Genomic DNA, 16,765 nt, shown 5'->3' on the forward strand with positions numbered 1-16,765 from the left:
GCACTAACTTATGCTGCTGTTTAAATTCCAGTTTGTAACTTCTCCGTTCGATGACTTTTTGTTCTTAATATCGACTTTGCAAAAGGTGTTATGCTGATATTCAAGGTTTTCACACTATGAAAGATATTGGAATCCTTTCAGGGGAGAGGTATGGCTTTCTTCTCTGTGTTATTGCCTTTAGAGGTGGTTGCCAGTGACCAGAAAGATGCCAAAAGTCACTCAACTCTGGTGGAGATTTTCAATAGCATACGTTATAATTATCCAGCTAACTACCCTTTGGGCTTTAGAAAGGTTTTTTTTTTTTATCTGCCTCATTTTCCTACCACACTGGACACACATTCCCCCCAAGATGAAGAGCAGCAAATACAAGAACAAGCATAGCTTGGGTTTACATGGTCAGGAATGTTAAGAAAACAGAGTATCCATTAGTAGCTCTTCAATGTCATCTTTGCTTTAATCCCAAAGCTTCTAGGCAATTTATAGGGGGAGAAGAAAAAAAAAAAAAAAGAACCTTCAGATGCATCTTGGTACAAAACTAGCAGGTGCACATGGACTAGAAAGGAGATATATCCTTCCTCTTATATTTAACCAATTGGAATGTTGCTTACAATTTACTTATTTGGGATATGTCAAGTCAAACATACTAAATTTAAAAAGAGAGTGGAGAAACTCATAGTGGATTAACTTCACACACAGCAATTGTTTCATGTGTTGGTTCTTAACCCACAGTAATTGGAAGCTAAGTCACAACGAATTGATCCCAGAATGAAGGTGTTAAATTATTGTGTTTTAGCTTCTACTTACACCACGGGATGGTATAGGCTTGGGAAACAGTTACAAAACACATGTGTTCATGGGTAGCGAGTCCCCCCTCCTTTTTAATTTGTTATGTTTCAGCTGTCTATGCCCTTTGATTACTTATAGCTATAATACTTCTACGACATTCTTTTGTCCTCTCTTTTCTTCTAAAGCCTGACACCTCTCTCATATTTGCTGCCTAATTCCATGTTACTCGTCTCAGCCTCCTCTTTTTCTGCAATGTTCCCCTTTTGGCCCCTAGGTAGGTTCTCTTTATTCTCATTCTGTCAGGTTTTTCCTTTGTTCTCAATCCTTATAGGCCTCTTTACTTCCTAGGGACCCTTTCCTAGCATCTCTGGATCTCAGTATCTCCTGCAGTCTCTGCTCTTTCCCCTTTGCCCCACTGCCTCTCTCTGTTCAATTCTCCTTTGATCTCTTTTCTTTCACTCTCTTCATTGACTTCCTTCAGTCTTTGCTGCCTCCCTCTTCTCTTTTTTAATCAGAGCACTCTTTTCTCCAGTATTAATCAAAAGCCATAATTTCTTTTCAGCCACTTTTCTGAATGGCAACCTCTATAACTACTGTTCTTTGGGTTTTATTTTCTATGAAAGGAATAAAATAAAAGAGTTGTTATAACTGCATGGAAGAAGAATCTCTAGAAGGATAATACAGCCCACTGAAGAGATAGAAAAGCATTCTAAGTTTGAAAATGCTGTATGTGTGTCCCTTAAAGTTTTATAAGAAATGTGTGCATCACTGCTCCGTTCCAACACTCACATATATTAATACCCTGTGGGTTTAATACACAGAGCTCCACTATTGCTTTTAAGAACCTTGCCACCCATAGCCATCTAGACTTAGCTGTACCTGCAGCAACTATTCAAGGAGATGACATAAGTTCTCTCTTGAATAGCAAACATCACCTTTCTCCTACTGCTGGGATGAAGTAGCCAATCCAGACCCCCACTTTCCCTTCAAAGAATTAAGCTCACCACCACCACCGCCTCTCTAAAATGCACACTCAAAATACAGGGAGTGGACAGTCCTTTACATGGCATTCTTACTCTCTGAAATTTGAACAGTCCAAAGTAGTACCTTTTTTAACTAAAAGTGATAGAGATTTGTCTTATTAGCAAATCTGAATGGTACACATGCTTAAGAGACATGTATGCTTCTACAAGTCAGCTGTGTTTGCTTGAATGCACTCAGCTCACAGAAGAGAAATAGGGGAGCTGAGGAGCAACTTCCACCTCAGTTCTTAGCAGTTCCAAGGTGAAAAACAACTTAGCCTTTAAAAGATCAAGTTGCTACTACTTAAGAGGAGCAGCTGTTTATAGTTGGTTTGAGAAAGTCATCAACAGCTAGTGGACTAAGATGCACTGTTTTTAAATGGAGCTTGCTTTGATAAAAGGATTGTGGCGTAGCCATTTTATGTTGAGCGGAAAAGAACAGGAGAAGGAAAACAGATAGCACCCAAACTATGCAATTTTTATTCTTGCAGGGATGTCCTGAGATAACTATGCATTTTCTGATTCAGACACTCTAGGAGCAGCAGCAATAAATAAACTTATGCAATAAAACCTTAATAAGCTTATACAAATCACTGTGATAGGCTTTCCTGTGGCAGTAAACAACTGCTCCCAGATGCATAGGGAAGCCTTTGCTGAAAACCACAGTGCAGCCACCTTTCACAGTTGGTAATGCCTTAAGAACGGAATCATGGGAACTAAGGAGGGGAGGCAAAGGTTGAACATGTGGAGACGAGAAAACAGGATTCTTGTGCTGCATGGTGTCCTTGGTTCTTACCTCCTACGCAGGTCTTCAGCCACTGCTGCTCTGCAGCTGAACAAATAGGCTCTGAGAGATTTCAGCTGTTGTCTCAGTCGGACTACAGTTGCCAGTGGCTCAACATGCTTGTACAACATGGGATTTTCTTGCTGGATGTCAATCAATGGCTCCTCGTACACATACTCCAGGAACTCTTTGGCTTGCTTTGACACCTGAAAAATGAAGCACGCAGCTTAGTGGTTGCTTTCTTTCTGCCCCTTTTTCTAAATAGACCATTTCCTTTTCCATGAAGCCATTTTTAATCATTCTTGGCATCCAAAACCCTCAGTAGGAATTTCTGTTACTAACCAGTGGTGATGGCAGAGCTCAAGAGAGATCTCACTGTTTTCATCTGCTGATAGCCAACTCTTACTTTGCCAAGCAGGTCCAAATACATTTCAAGGATTACTTTCCTATCTGTACAAACAACAGTTATTTTCATAGACATACACACTCCTAATGCTTCATCTATTGATAAAAATCATACACAGCGTGTGTTCGACAGCAGGGAGTCCTCTACTGAGGACAGTAATCTGCCACTGGATTTATTTCAATAGATCTTTTGCCATGTCAAAACATTATGTGCATCAACCAATTCCTACAAAGGGCCCTTTCTTCCCTCCAAGTGCTTATAATGTTTGTGTGCACATATCTCAACACACATGCTTCAGGGGATGTAGCCATTCAAGTAAGTGCAGTGGAATAAAACGGACAAAGGGAATTACAGAAATACTAAATTTCCAATTCAGCTCCTTTTGAAGTCAACTCTCAAACACACAACTGAAGTTGGGCTTGACAGAGCGAGAGTGAGAACAATCTGAACCACAGCTAAAGAAAGTAATAATTAAAACTACTTCTGGCATTAAAAAAAAAAATCTTGATAATGATTAGTGTTTCATTGAGCCAGAGCACCTAAGAATTAATCTTAGGAGTCTCCCTTTTATCAGGACAACAGAAGAAGAGGGAGTGAATCACAGTTTTCTGAGACCTAAAGCTCTTCCCCTTAAGACAATATAGGATGTGAGATGGACAAAGCAAAATCTGACCTTATAAGAGTACCAGTTTATGGTACTATGAACAGGTCAGGGGAAGAATCTGCTAACTAGTAACAGTGGGAGCTAACACCAAATGTAACCTTTTAGAATGAATAACCTCTCTGTTAACAAAAATATCATAAATAATACCAAGTACTGGCTGCATGCTAGCAATTAAGTAGATACTATGATACATATTTTTAAACCGAAGAGATACTGTAAGATGAATTAAAGGTCACTATTCCAATGACAAACGGTTCAAAAACTGTATTAAACATCCCACTCATTTCTCAGTCTTTGTGAGCCCCCCTCCCCCCTTTTTAAATGCATATGCAAAAAAATTGTACTATCTGAACAGAGAAACAGATAATGCACTGTCCAAGTAACAACAGAGGAAGTCTGCATAAAAACAGAATAGTACAGATCCCAGATGTCTGTAACATTTAAATGTTTAAATAAATACATTTAAATCATTAAAGACTTTTATGGTATACATTTATTTTGTTTTGTTGAAAGGGCTGAGTTACACCCAAGAGAAAGGAATACAGCCATCTTCAATTTAAACTGCTTGTACGCACATTAAACAATTTACCCTCCAATAGCCCCTGAGAGCTATAGTATCCAACATAATTATTCTTTTTTTCTTTTACTAATAGGTCAGCTGAGTCAAATATTCAGCAGTCCACTGAGTGCCTTGTGAACATGCAGCATCACAACTAAGATTAGAAACTGGGAGTTTCCCATATGCAGGACTATCAGCATAAATTTTGACTCAGATCAATACAGAGCTCAAGCAATTGCTTAAGTACTTTGTTAAATCAAGACCTATTCATGTGTGAGGACATAGTCCTGACTTTGAGACAGCCAAGGAATGGAAAGCAGAACGGAACAGGGTTTCCAGAGTTTTCTCCGCCACAAAACTGAATGTCAGCATCCCAAGGGCTATTATTCTGGAGAACTTTCTCACTGTGAATCAGTGTTGAAATACTAGGACACACCCTAACTGTTTGCCTGTTGCCTCAGGGAAGATACAGGAATGAATAAGAGGCACTATTTTATTTTGTTTCAAAGGACAGATTCATCAACCCATAAACACCCATGACAACACGGGTCTGGAACTAGGAGGACACACACAATAGGTATGAAATGCCAGAATTAAGGCTACCGGGGCAATTATGCTACAACATGGTCACATTTTTTTCCCATAAGGCCAGTGTGCACAGAAGGGACAATACTTATTGAAAGTGCAGTTATCCACTATTCTATTTTCTCGTCAGTATTCAGTATGGAGCCTCATCCCTTACCTACTACATATTGTTCAAACCCCACTCTGGAAACAGCTATGTTTCCTCCTTTCCCCCCACCTCCCAAGGTGCTCATCATCATCACATTATCTCAGTCAGGCTTCCACCTCTGCATTTGAACCAGATGGTCTCTTGTTCCTCTCTGCCTTGGTGTCAGCAGGAAGGGGTCACAGAGCACAGAGGCGGGGGAGCCACCTGCTTTCCATTCTAATGCCAGCCCAAGCCCCTGGCTGCAGGGATTACTGGAAAGTCCACTTGTCCCTGTACTGATGGCCCAAAGAAGCATGACCAGTCACTCTTTGGAGATGTAACACGCCCAGTCCGGTCAGAACTAAGGGCTCCGACAAGCAGACCTCTAGCTACATAAAATTCTACCTCAAAACGTTTAAGCCTGGCAAAATTATAAAGCAACTGAAAACAGGGTCTCACAAGGACAAGGGTTAAACAACCTCAATAATGGATGGTGCTACCAACCCTCCTAGAATACCCCTCTCCAAAATGTTATTAGAAATGCTAGAAAGTTTTATTAAAATAAAAGCAGCAAGAAATAAAACACAGAAATTGGACAGTTCTTTAGTCTTAACTATCAAAAGAACAAGTGTGGTGGGATGAAGAATGATCTTAGGGTTAAGGGACTAGGCTGGGACTCGGAAGATTTAGATCTCATTTTCAGCTCTACCACACGCTTTCTACGTGACCCTGACCAAGCGACACAATCTCCATCTCTCAGGTCACTCTCTGTGAATTGGGGATGATGATAGTTCTCTATGCTGGAGGGGCATATATACATACATTAATGTTTGTGAGGTGTTCAGACAGGGGGAGGTTGGGATGACCTAATCTTGGCACTGCTCTCCTCCAAGTGAGAATTTGTGCCTGTATTGACCTTTTGCAAAGTGCAAAGTACAAACTGTTAATTTCTTGCTGTTATAATTAGAATGAATTTAATTTTAAATAAAAGCCTAAGAGACCTGTCCTTATGTGTGTTCAAAGAACTGGGGCACTTTCTTTCCTCCTATAACCAGACCATTTGGAACCAGGTATAGTTTTTAAATTCTGATTTAAAAATCCACTTTCTTCTGTAGTCTCACTGATATGATGTCTGCCTACTTTATCATCATTTAACCTATACCAGTGCCTCTTCTCCTATCCCTGCTTAGGCAAATAGTAGGTTCCCGAGAGTGGCATCCAGAGAAAACTCTAATATTTAGAGCTGGCTTCTCCAGAAGACAGACTCTTCGCTGCTTTATGCAAGAAGTTCATTAACTTCTGAAAAATCTTATATTACTTGGCAGAGGACTTTCATTTTTCTGAGGGCAGACTCTGGTTTCCTTTTAATAATCTCTCTTTTGACAAATTTTCCTCTTTGAGAGAGCCTGCTTTTCTTCTGATAGAGCACTTACTGGCTATTTTTTTTTTCAAACAACAGATATTAATAATATTTACAGACATAAAACATCAAACAGCCATTCCTAGCGATGACTTATGTTTGAAGCTTTAGTATGGTCTTGATTTCTTATAGGTTTGTTATTGTTTCAGCATACTCTCCCTGCAATAGCAAAACACAGTTAACCCCATGAAAAAGTCTAATAAAAATGTGTGTTCTATGAACAATTTTTATGCCCTTTGTGAAAGATCCCAAGATGCATTAAACGGCTACTAACATTATTCTGTCTGTATCCCTTCATTCACATTTGTATACCAATCAGCACACCCAGGGTGCCATGGGGTTAAAACTGTTTGAGCTAAAATTCTGTCTATAAGACCATTCTTTATTTTCCATCTCATCCTCATAGAATGAGTGAACATGGGATTCTTTTCTTGAATTATTTCTGCTGCTGGTATTTGATGAAGCCTTGCTGTCCAATCCTCATGATGTAACGAGAAGGCCCGTACTAAGAGACTGAGTCCACTGTGCTCAAAAGGCAGTCACAAGCTGGGATTATTCTGCCTGCCAGGGGAGTGCACTCCATAAACTTAGTGCCCAATCTCTACAAGAAAGTTTAATTCCAAATATCCAAGGGTGTTACCTTGGGATCCACCAGTTCTTCAAGTGAGCTAAGGAGGAAGAGACAATGTCAGAGCTTGCCAGAATTTGAGGGCTATGAAGATGAAGGTCAAGAGAGATAGTACAACACATGGACTAGAGAAGTGGTATTGGAAGTGGATCAGCCAAAAGAAAAAGCATGGCACCTCCCACAAAGAGGTCTTGAGGCTTAAACAAGGATGCAAAGGCATGACGTGGCTGCTGTGGACCTGAAGAGATGCTGTTGAGAAGTAACAGATTTGTAGGTAAGCCACATGTTTGGGATAGATCAATGTGGTTGAAGGAACAAATATGAATTTACTGTACATCATTTCGTGACCTGCAGTATTGCTTCTATTTTTATTACACTGCATCCAGCTTACTTGGTATCACCCAACCCCTATGGAGATTACCTTGTATTTTGAAGTGTCCCAGTTATGTACTAGCCGTGCAGGTATTAGAAAGCTGTCATCCACATGGCAGGTGCTGCAGTAATACCACCCACTGTAACTGCACACTTTGGCTTTTCCATTGGAGAGGCCTATGGAGCGCTGACAGCCTGGGAGAAAAAAGAAAAAACAAAACAAAACACCACATTATTTTTGTATCCCTTGCTAGTGAGGTTAAATAGGGATGTGATAAAGGAACTAGCCATTCCCCAGATAAGAGCACTGGAAAAAGATAAATAGCTTTCTACTCTCTGCAAGTAATGGGATATACGTGGAGATTTCAGCATGATGTGCTGAAACTCCAGAAGCATCCATTACATTTGGTGTGCAACCTGGGATAAGTAGACTTGTTTTTTTGCAGGTGCTGAGTACTTCCAGTGGACAGCCTGTTTGATTCCCCTCAGGGGTTGGTACCCATCTGATTGAATAGCACGCATCTGGAAAGATCATTTACTTCCTTTAGATTATAAAGCAGCAGTATATAGTCACAGGCTAATTATTTAGAATTAGCCAAGCAAAAATGTAGTACTCAGTTTGCCCCTTCTCCCATGCTGCAGTACACAATTAAACATGCCACCCTATGGATACTGGCTTGGAAAGGAATCCACCCACCCAGTGGCTACGGGGCATTCTAAAGCCCTGGAACCCTTTGAAGAACGCACTATACTATACTAATATTAATACTATACTAATACTATATTGGGGGGAACAAGCAAAGGTATAAGCAGGCACTTCTGCACCCTGGAAAGAAGCAGCATATGGGGCAGCGGTAGCAATTGGCCTGCTGGCAGTGGCACAACAGTTGGGAGAGCAGTGGTGATGGCTGTGCACCACCCCACGATGGGTGCCTGGGGCTGGTTCCTGATCACCCCCTGCCCCCCTTAATTTACTGTGATCCAGCACAAGTGCCTCAGCTGACTGCCACTGCAGCAGGGCTTCATGGGAAGTAACTGGAGTCTCATTCTCAGCCTACCAAGGGTTTTACAAACAAAACTGTGACTAGAACTCCCTGGTAACCAGCACAGAACCCAGAGAAGAGATAACTCACGCTCTCTACACTGTTTACAAAGAGAGAGCAAAACTCCATCTGCACCAGCCCTAGCTTCCCCACTGATTTAAGATGTGGCCTGATGAAGAGCATCTTTGCAATAGTTCAGTATGGAGGTGACAAAAGCATGGATGATGGGAGCAAGATCCACAGGAAGGAAGAGAAGAGCAAGGCTTTCAGTTTTTCCCAGACCCTACTCTCATTTGCTTTTGTTGCTGACCAACTACTTGGGCAAATACACTTTCCTCCACTGGGAAATGCCCCTGCAATCATATCTGCTTGCAGGTTTTGGCTTATTTTGAAAGAGTAAATACTGTCATTTCCCAGTTGGATTTTTTTGTTTTAAAATGGGACAGCAATGATCTAGATTGAACAAAGAATTCAATCAAGATGCATGGCATCTATTTGCAAAATGTCTTAAACTTTACATCAGATCCTCCCACTCTGTTCTAAAGGCTTATAGCCGTTGTTAAATGGATAAGTACAAACCCACTAACTGGTAGAACAGCCATAACAAACACTGAGTTGGCAAATATACGAGGAAGCCACGCAACAAGTATTGCCATACCAAACAATAAGCACCATGTAAACAATAGCGAGGACCACCCCTATTAAGGAAAAGTAATTTGGTAAGGTATAATTAGCTGAACAATTGACACTGGGAGATATTCATAAAGATATTTCTTCTTTTATTTTCATTGTTTGTGATCATTAATAGTTTTTTATTACAGTAGCACTTGTAGTTCTCAGTTGCAATCAGTCCCATGTGTTACGTGCTGCACATTCATATGGTAAAAGATGGTCTCTACACAGAGAAGACTGTCAAGTCAGGTTCACACTGGAAACTTTTGCTAATATACTAACACCACTTGTTAGTGTGATTTTTAATGACATCTTTCAATTAGCAAAAACCTTAGTTGGATGTTATTACACAAGTAAAAAGGTGCTTTTGCTGATCTCTTATTGTGGGAGTTATGCCAGCAAGGCATTTTTATTGATATAAGGTACATCTACACTTGAAGGGTTTTGCTGGTACATCCATACCAGCTTAAATTAAAACACTTTTCCACACTGCACAGCATTTGAGGCCACCTTGTGTTCTCGTCTGTGATGAAGGTTAATCACAATAGATAGGCTGATGCTGCCTCCCCACCCTTCATAACAGAAAACACTTCAGACCATTTCTCACATCCTACATTGATTCTTTGTACCATGCATAGCCAAGGGAATCAATGCAGGTTGTGTCCTGGCTTAAAATGAGCTACACTTTTTGCTGTTAAATGAGATGTATGTTCCTTGGAAATCGTAAGTATAAACACATTTCAGACTGATGAGAGACACTTGCATCAGTACCCATTCAGTGCGCAAGGTTATCAGTAATGAGACAGCCACATGTCTCAAATATTACCACAAGAAGTTTTGAGCAAACATATGACATCTGACCTTAGTTACAATTCAAGCCCAAAACTGAAATGTTAAGGTCTTGGTCAGCATTCCAAAACATATTTTCAGGAAACTATTATCAGTGAAGAACAAGTCTCAACGCTGTTGCAGAGAATGAATCAAATACAACAAAATTTAACTAAAGGCATGAATCTTGAACACGCAAATCCTGTGATCTTTAGAATAACACATATTACAATCAATAATACAAGATGGGGCATTAGAAAAAGGATGGTTTTGTGTCTGTAAGCCTGGGACTGGAACTCAAGAGAAATGGGTTCAATGCCAGGTTGTGCCAGACTTCTTGCATGACCTTAAGCAAATCATCTCATTGTATACCCCATCCAGCAGTGTATGCGAGTGTGCATGTGTGCGAAGAAGTGCCCAGTAGTAGTGAAATGCAGAATTAGAGCCTTAATAAGGGCACCTTGCTTCCCTGCGTGTACAACAAAAATTGTCATACAACTTCCTAACCTCCTAAGAGTACAGCAAGAAGACATCTGATAATGTTTTCAGGGTGCCCATATTCCAGAGGTGATAAGCTCCCAGTGAAAGAAAGAGAAAACAGTTCCTTCACAATGTGTTTGTGTAAGTCAAATCAAATGGCAGGTATTTATAAAATCTTCTGAGATACTGAATTCCCTCCATTTTTTCAAACTGCAGTAGCTTCTCCCCTCTCCATCACTGACAACTTTTTAAATCCCTGATGCCCACTTGAAAATTGAAAATAAAAGCAAGTTTCCTTTCAAAATTGGCTTCTACTCTTTCTGGCTTCCTTTCTTTTTACGTCTTTGGACTGCAGGAGTTAATGTGCCTTTACTAGCTCCCTACTACACCATAAACGGGCTGCTGTAAAGACACCTGTGAGACCATATAGAACAACGATAGCAAGGAAGTTATATTATAAAGTCAATCTCATGAATGTAGACCATTTGAATTTAGTACAGCTGTTTGTATCCATAAAAGTTTGCAGGAAAAGACCCCAAATAAGCAATTAGTAGCAGAAACAGATTAACTCTTAAACAAAACATCCTTTGTGTTCATGCAAGCATCCTTGTTAGCTTGCTAGCAGGGAAGAAACAACAAACACAAATGCCTGGTTTATTCACTGTACTCTAGGCTAGTGAAAGAAGCTTTACAAATTGTTATGGTCTGACCTGCTAGGACACTGATGACTGGAAATAGCACTTATTTAAATTAAATTAGAACAATTTTGTAATAAATTAACTTACTTTTTAAAATGTTTTAGATCCAACAACTCTCAAAACATTTTCCAACCAGAGAGTTCACACGGGTTTACGAAATAAGCATTATATCCATGTGACTAATGGGCAATTTGAAGCTTAAGGGCCACATTTTCAAAAGCATGTATTAACTTGGGTGTCTAACTCAAGATGCCAAAGATCTGATTTTCAAGGTGCTGTATACCTCTTCTCTTTTACTTGAAATCCATGGGAACTACAGATCCTGAACCCTTCTGAAAACCAGAAACCACCTGTCTTAACTTGGGCACCCAAAGTAAACTAGCTTTTCATAGGTTGCTTTGCTCTAAGGAAACCCCAGTCAGTGGCAGAGCTGGAAACAGAATGATATTGTCTCCTAAGCTTGTGCCCTCAGTATTGGACGATCTGTCTTCCTTTTACAATATCAATATGATTGATCAATCAGGAACAACTGTTCAGAAAAACAATGAAGGACATGTACCAGAAGTGCATGATACATGACCTTTTCATTTAGGCTAAATTTCATGCAAAAACATTGTGAATGCACTCCTCAACAGTTGGTAGCAAAAACCTCTAGTCTAAGAAACATAAAACTGATCTGATCCAATAACTCAACAATGTGAACCAATAACTCTGTAAATACCCAATGTCTTTGGCTAGGGACAGACAGTACACACAAATCAGTTTAAGTGATCAGAAACTGGTTTAAATCTGTAACAGAACATGGGTTCAGTGCACATAAACCAGTCAGAAAATGGCTGAAACCAGTTTGAGATAAACCTGGTTGAATGTAGTATCAGACTTAACTGATTTGGGTCGAACTGGTTTATGCAATGTATGTCCCAGACCCCTTCCTGGTTTAAGTTAAATTAGAGTGTCGCAGCATCCTGACATGCTCCCCAGCAGAGCCGGCCCCTCTGCTTTGCTCCCTAGCTAGAGCTCTGGCAGAGACTTGCAGGCACAGCAGGGTCTTCTGGCCTCCCCCTGTCCCCTTACCACTCCCTGGGATCCCTTCTTTCTCTCTGCCACAACATGAACCATAGCCAGCATGTGGTAAGCTAGCTAATGCTGTATAAGGCTCCAGCAGAGACTGCAGGCACAGCAGGTCTGCCTGGCTTCCCCCTGCCCTCCCCCCCTCCGCTGCTCAAGCAAGAAATCCCCCCCACCTTCCTTCCCATCTCCCACAGCAGACCCCAGCCCCGCAGACCCTAGGCATATGGTATGCTAGCTAATGCCAAGAGGTGTCTGTGTTTGTGTCTCCCCAATTTCACTGGGGCAGGCAGACAGAGCAGTGACTGCTTAGGCTTGTTTGGAGCTAATCAGCAGGTCAGCCAATAAGCTGTTTAAGAAGTTTTAAGAAATGGAGAGAGGCCATTGTTTTGCTAATTGGGTGATAAAGACTGTTATTACTATCATCCCCCAGCTGGCTTGCTTGCCTGTCAGTTTGCTGCAGGCACTATGACAAAGCAGGGAGGGAGACTGAAAAGCTCTGAATCATCAACAGATGCATGCCCTGCACCTCCCCCTGCTTTTATCTCAAAGTGCTAGCCTGGGGCTGGCAACACTCCTGCCTTTTGAGCAGCCAGTGAGGAAAAGCCTGGGACCATTCAGGCAGCCCTCCCTAATGAGAGTCCTGCATCTGGCTACAGGCTCCCTTCCCTCTGCTCCTTGCAGAAGGGAAGGGAGGGCTGCTTTAGCGCCCCCTGGCTTCTAGGCTGAGCCTCTGCAGGCATGTGCCTGAATTTCCTCAGTTCAGAGAGATGTCTGTCCTGTTTCAAACCAGTTCAGCCAAGCCAAGTTAGACTAATCTGCAAAGATTAAATCAGTTTATGCTCAGGCTTTTTGAATGTCTGTCCCTAGCCTTTACGTTCAACTTTACGCATAATAAGGGTTTCTCTGTTAAAGAATCTAGCTTTCTTATTTGTTTATTAAACTGCTTCCACATCAACCAGTTTACAAGTGCTTCTGTGTGACCATGCTTTCCTATGTTTTTATGTACAAAGTTCGGTAGGACAACTGGTTGCCTGACTCTGGGTAGATCAATCACTGTTCTAAAAAAATATGTTAATACATAGAAGGACAGAGCTGGAACAGCTGAAGAGATATTTAAAAACTTATTATGCCCCGTCTGTCTGACGTGCCATTCTATTAGCACTGGAAGATGCCCATAAAATGTACTCACTCTGTTGCTATGGCATCCATGTTTTTAAGAACATTACAGAGGTAAATCGTGCCTCTCTGAAAAGGAAACACAGAATGACCCCTAACCCCCATTCACTGGGTAAGATGGAAGAGCCTAATTAAAGTGATCATACACCTTTCCAAAGGAGAATGGTAACAGCTCACAAAAGTAGGATAATGTTTGCATTAGCAATATCACAGTACAGTAAACACTGTAGAGCCAGCCTCATAAGAAAGAAGCAGTGAAGGGTCTAAATCTTTTTTACTATAAACTGCCCCAGAATTTCAGATCACAGCATATGCATGGAAGACTTGGTGATTTTTTTTTTTTTGCTCCAATTAATTTTTCCATTTATTACATTCAGCTTTCTTTTCCAGTTTGGATGAAACAGTGAATATGAACTGGTGTGCATGATGTTGGCTTGATTTTGTAATGGATGATATATCCCTAAGTGGTGAAGCCATGACTGAGTTAGATTTCATAGATTTCATAGGCATTAGGGCTGGAAGGGACCTCAGGAGATCATCGAGTCCAGCCCCCAGCCCCAAGGGCAGGAAGTCAGCTGGGGTCATAGGATCCCGGCAAGATAAGCATCTAATTTACTCTGGAAGGTGTTCAATGTAGCTGCTTGAACAACCTCCGATGGCAGGCTGTTCTAGACTTTGGGGGCTCGGACAGTAAATAAATTGTTCCTTAGGTCCAGCCTGAAATGGTCTTGCAGGAGTTTAACTGTTTGACCTCATCATCCCTTGGGGCACTCTGGTGAATAAACATTCCCCCAGATACTGGTGGTTACTCCTGATAAACTTATAGGTGGCCATCAAGTCACCCCGAGCCTGAGTTTTTCCAGGCTAAAGAGCCCCATGGCTCTCAGCCTGTTGTCGTAAGGTCTGTTTTCCTGACTTCTGATCATGCGTGTGGCTCTTCTCTGGACTCTCTCAAGCTTCTCCACATTCTTTTTGAATTGTGGAGCCCAAAACTGGACACAGTACTCCAGCTGCGGCCTCACCAAGGCTGAGTACAAGGGGAGAATGACGTCCCAGGATTTGCTCGAGAAGCATCTATGGAGGCAAGCCAGCCTTTTGGTTGCTTTACTAGCCACAGCATCGTGTTGCAGGCTCATGTTCATCTTGTGGTCAATGATGACCCCCAAGTCTCTTTCTTCCATAGTGCTAGCCAGTGTAGCACTGTTGAGCCTATAAGGATGCTGCAGGTTTTTCCTCCCAAGGTGGAGAACCTTGCATTTTTTGGTGTTAAACACCATCAGGTTCTCATCCTCCCATTTGATAAGCCTGTCCAGGTCAGCCTGGATCAACCGTCTGTCTTCTGGTGTGGATGCTTTGCCCCAGAGTTTGGTGTCATCAGCGAACTGGCCAGTCCGCTCCTGACTCCAATGTCCACATCATTAATGAAGAGGTTGAACAATATGGGTCCAAGGACAGAGCCTTGGGGGACCCCACTGGTCACAGGGCACCATGACGATTGACTTCCATTGGTTACTACCCTCTGGGTCCAACCACGGAGCCAATTTCCCAGCCAGGGGATCATGGTGGACCCAAGGCCACAACTGGCCAGTTTCACCAAGAGGTGATCATGGGATACCAGATCGAAGGCTTTTTTGAAGTCACGATATATGACATCAATCTCTTCTCCTTTGTCCAGGTGATACGTCACCTGGTCATAGAAGGAAATGAGATTGGTCAAGCAAGACCTACCCGCAACAAACCTGTGCTGGCTATCCTTCAGGATGTTGGCGTTAGCCAGTCCATTAAGGACGGCCTCTTTAATAAACTTTTCAAAGATCTTCCCCAGGATAGAAGTCAGCCAGATCCACTTTCCTCCCTTTCTTGAAGATCGGCACCACATCGGCCTTCTTCCAGTCTTCAGGCACTACACCAGAGCATCAGGAGTTTTCAAAGATCCGTGCCAGGGGCTGGGCTATAACGCTAGCCAGCTCCTTGAGTACCCTGGGGTGTAGATTGTCAGGGCCGGCTGACTTGAAAGTATCCAGCCTCTCAAGGTGTTCCTTCATGAGGTCGGCATGGGATCTCCCTCACCTGGACCTTCCTGTCTCCTAGTGGACAGTTTATCAGGGGTGACCACCAGGATCTGGGGAAATGTTTGTTCACCAAAGCGCCCCAAGGGATGACGAGGTCGAATGGTCATAAACTACTGTGAGACCGTTTCAAGCTGAACATAAGGAAGAATTTCTTTACTGTCCGAGCCCCCAAGGTCTGGAACAGCCTGCCACTGGAGGTGGTTCAAGCACCTACACTGAACATTTTCAAGAGCAAACTGGATGCTTATCTTGCTGGGACCTCAGCTGACTTCCTGCCCTTTGGGCGGGGGACTGGACTCGATGATCTTCCGAGGTCCCTTCCAGCCCTAATGTCTACGAAATCTATGGGACTGATGAAAGACCGATGCAAAGTACCCATTTAATAGGTTGGCTTTTTCCTGGGCATCAGCTGTCCCATCTGGTTCAGCAGGGGTTAAATGTTACCCTTGCTTTTCCTCTGGCTCCCCACATACCTGAAAAATGACTTTTTATTGCCCTTGATGCTCGAAGCTAGTTGGAGTTCAGTTTCAGCCTTGGCTTTCCCCGTTTGCTCCCTGCAGGACCGGACCAGTGCAGAATAATCCTCCTTGGAGGTGAATCCCGTCCTCCATCAATTGTAGGCCTTTCTTTTTAGCCTCAGGAGGTCTGCTAGATCCCTGGAGAGACAGGGGGGCTGCTGTGTCCTCTTGCTGCCTTTCCTCTGAGATGGAACAGAATTAGCTTGTGCATTGAGGATCGCTCCCTTGAGGAGCAACCGCTCTTGAACTCCCCTCCCCCTAGGGCTGTGGTCCCTTTGGGCCTCACTGACAAGCCTCCTGAGCTTGTCAAAGTCGGCTTTCCTGAAGTCAAGGACTTCTGTGTTGCTGACTTGCCAGCTTTACAGCAGATGGTGAAGGTGATCAGCTCATGGTCACTGTCACCCAGCTTCCCATCGATCACTAGGTTGCCGATTAGGTCATCTCCAGTAGCCAGTACCAGTTTGAGCAGCATACAAATTGAGTTATACAAGTCTTTCTCACTAAACCTCTATGAACAGCCCATCCAATCAGGTGCTTATTTATCAGGGAAACAAAAATAACTTTGGGAAAGTTTCACATATCTTATGACCACTACATTCTGTATCTTGCTTCACAAGGCACTAGTTTGCCTGAGCATCATGAATCCAGATGTTGGAGTCAAAGGCAAAAATAAATGAAAACTATTTTTTAAGGAAGGTTTCCAAAATTATCTAAAATGGTCATGCTATCCATCAAGAATCCATTATTTTAAACCCTAACCTCCTACAATTGGCTGGAACTAGGAACATTTTAAGCTGAAGAAGTTCCCAGTGGAGAAGTTATAGACATTTTAGGACAGTAGTACTCAACCAGGG

The 16,765-nt window shown here is 42.3% G+C and overlaps 1 protein-coding gene across 3 annotated transcripts in view; it reads right to left on the reverse strand.

Annotated features, from left to right (window-relative positions):
- The window catches only part of PLEKHM3 (pleckstrin homology domain containing M3), a 128,987-nt gene that overhangs the window by 58,789 nt on the left and 53,433 nt on the right, over positions 1-16,765 (reverse strand). For all 3 annotated transcript variants that reach the window (XM_090044853.1, XM_090044852.1, XM_090044854.1), the window contains 2 exons: positions 7,403-7,548; positions 2,605-2,798 (listed from right to left, as the gene is read on the reverse strand). In XM_090044853.1, the coding sequence (XP_089900979.1) occupies positions 2,605-2,798; positions 7,403-7,548 (340 nt within the window). The remainder of the gene's footprint in view (positions 1-2,604; positions 2,799-7,402; positions 7,549-16,765) is intronic.

The sequence above is a fragment of the Crocodylus siamensis genome, chromosome 4 (assembly GCF_052110815.1).
Source record: "Crocodylus siamensis isolate JL-2025a chromosome 4, ASM5211081v1, whole genome shotgun sequence".
NCBI lineage: Eukaryota > Metazoa > Chordata > Crocodylia > Crocodylidae > Crocodylus > Crocodylus siamensis.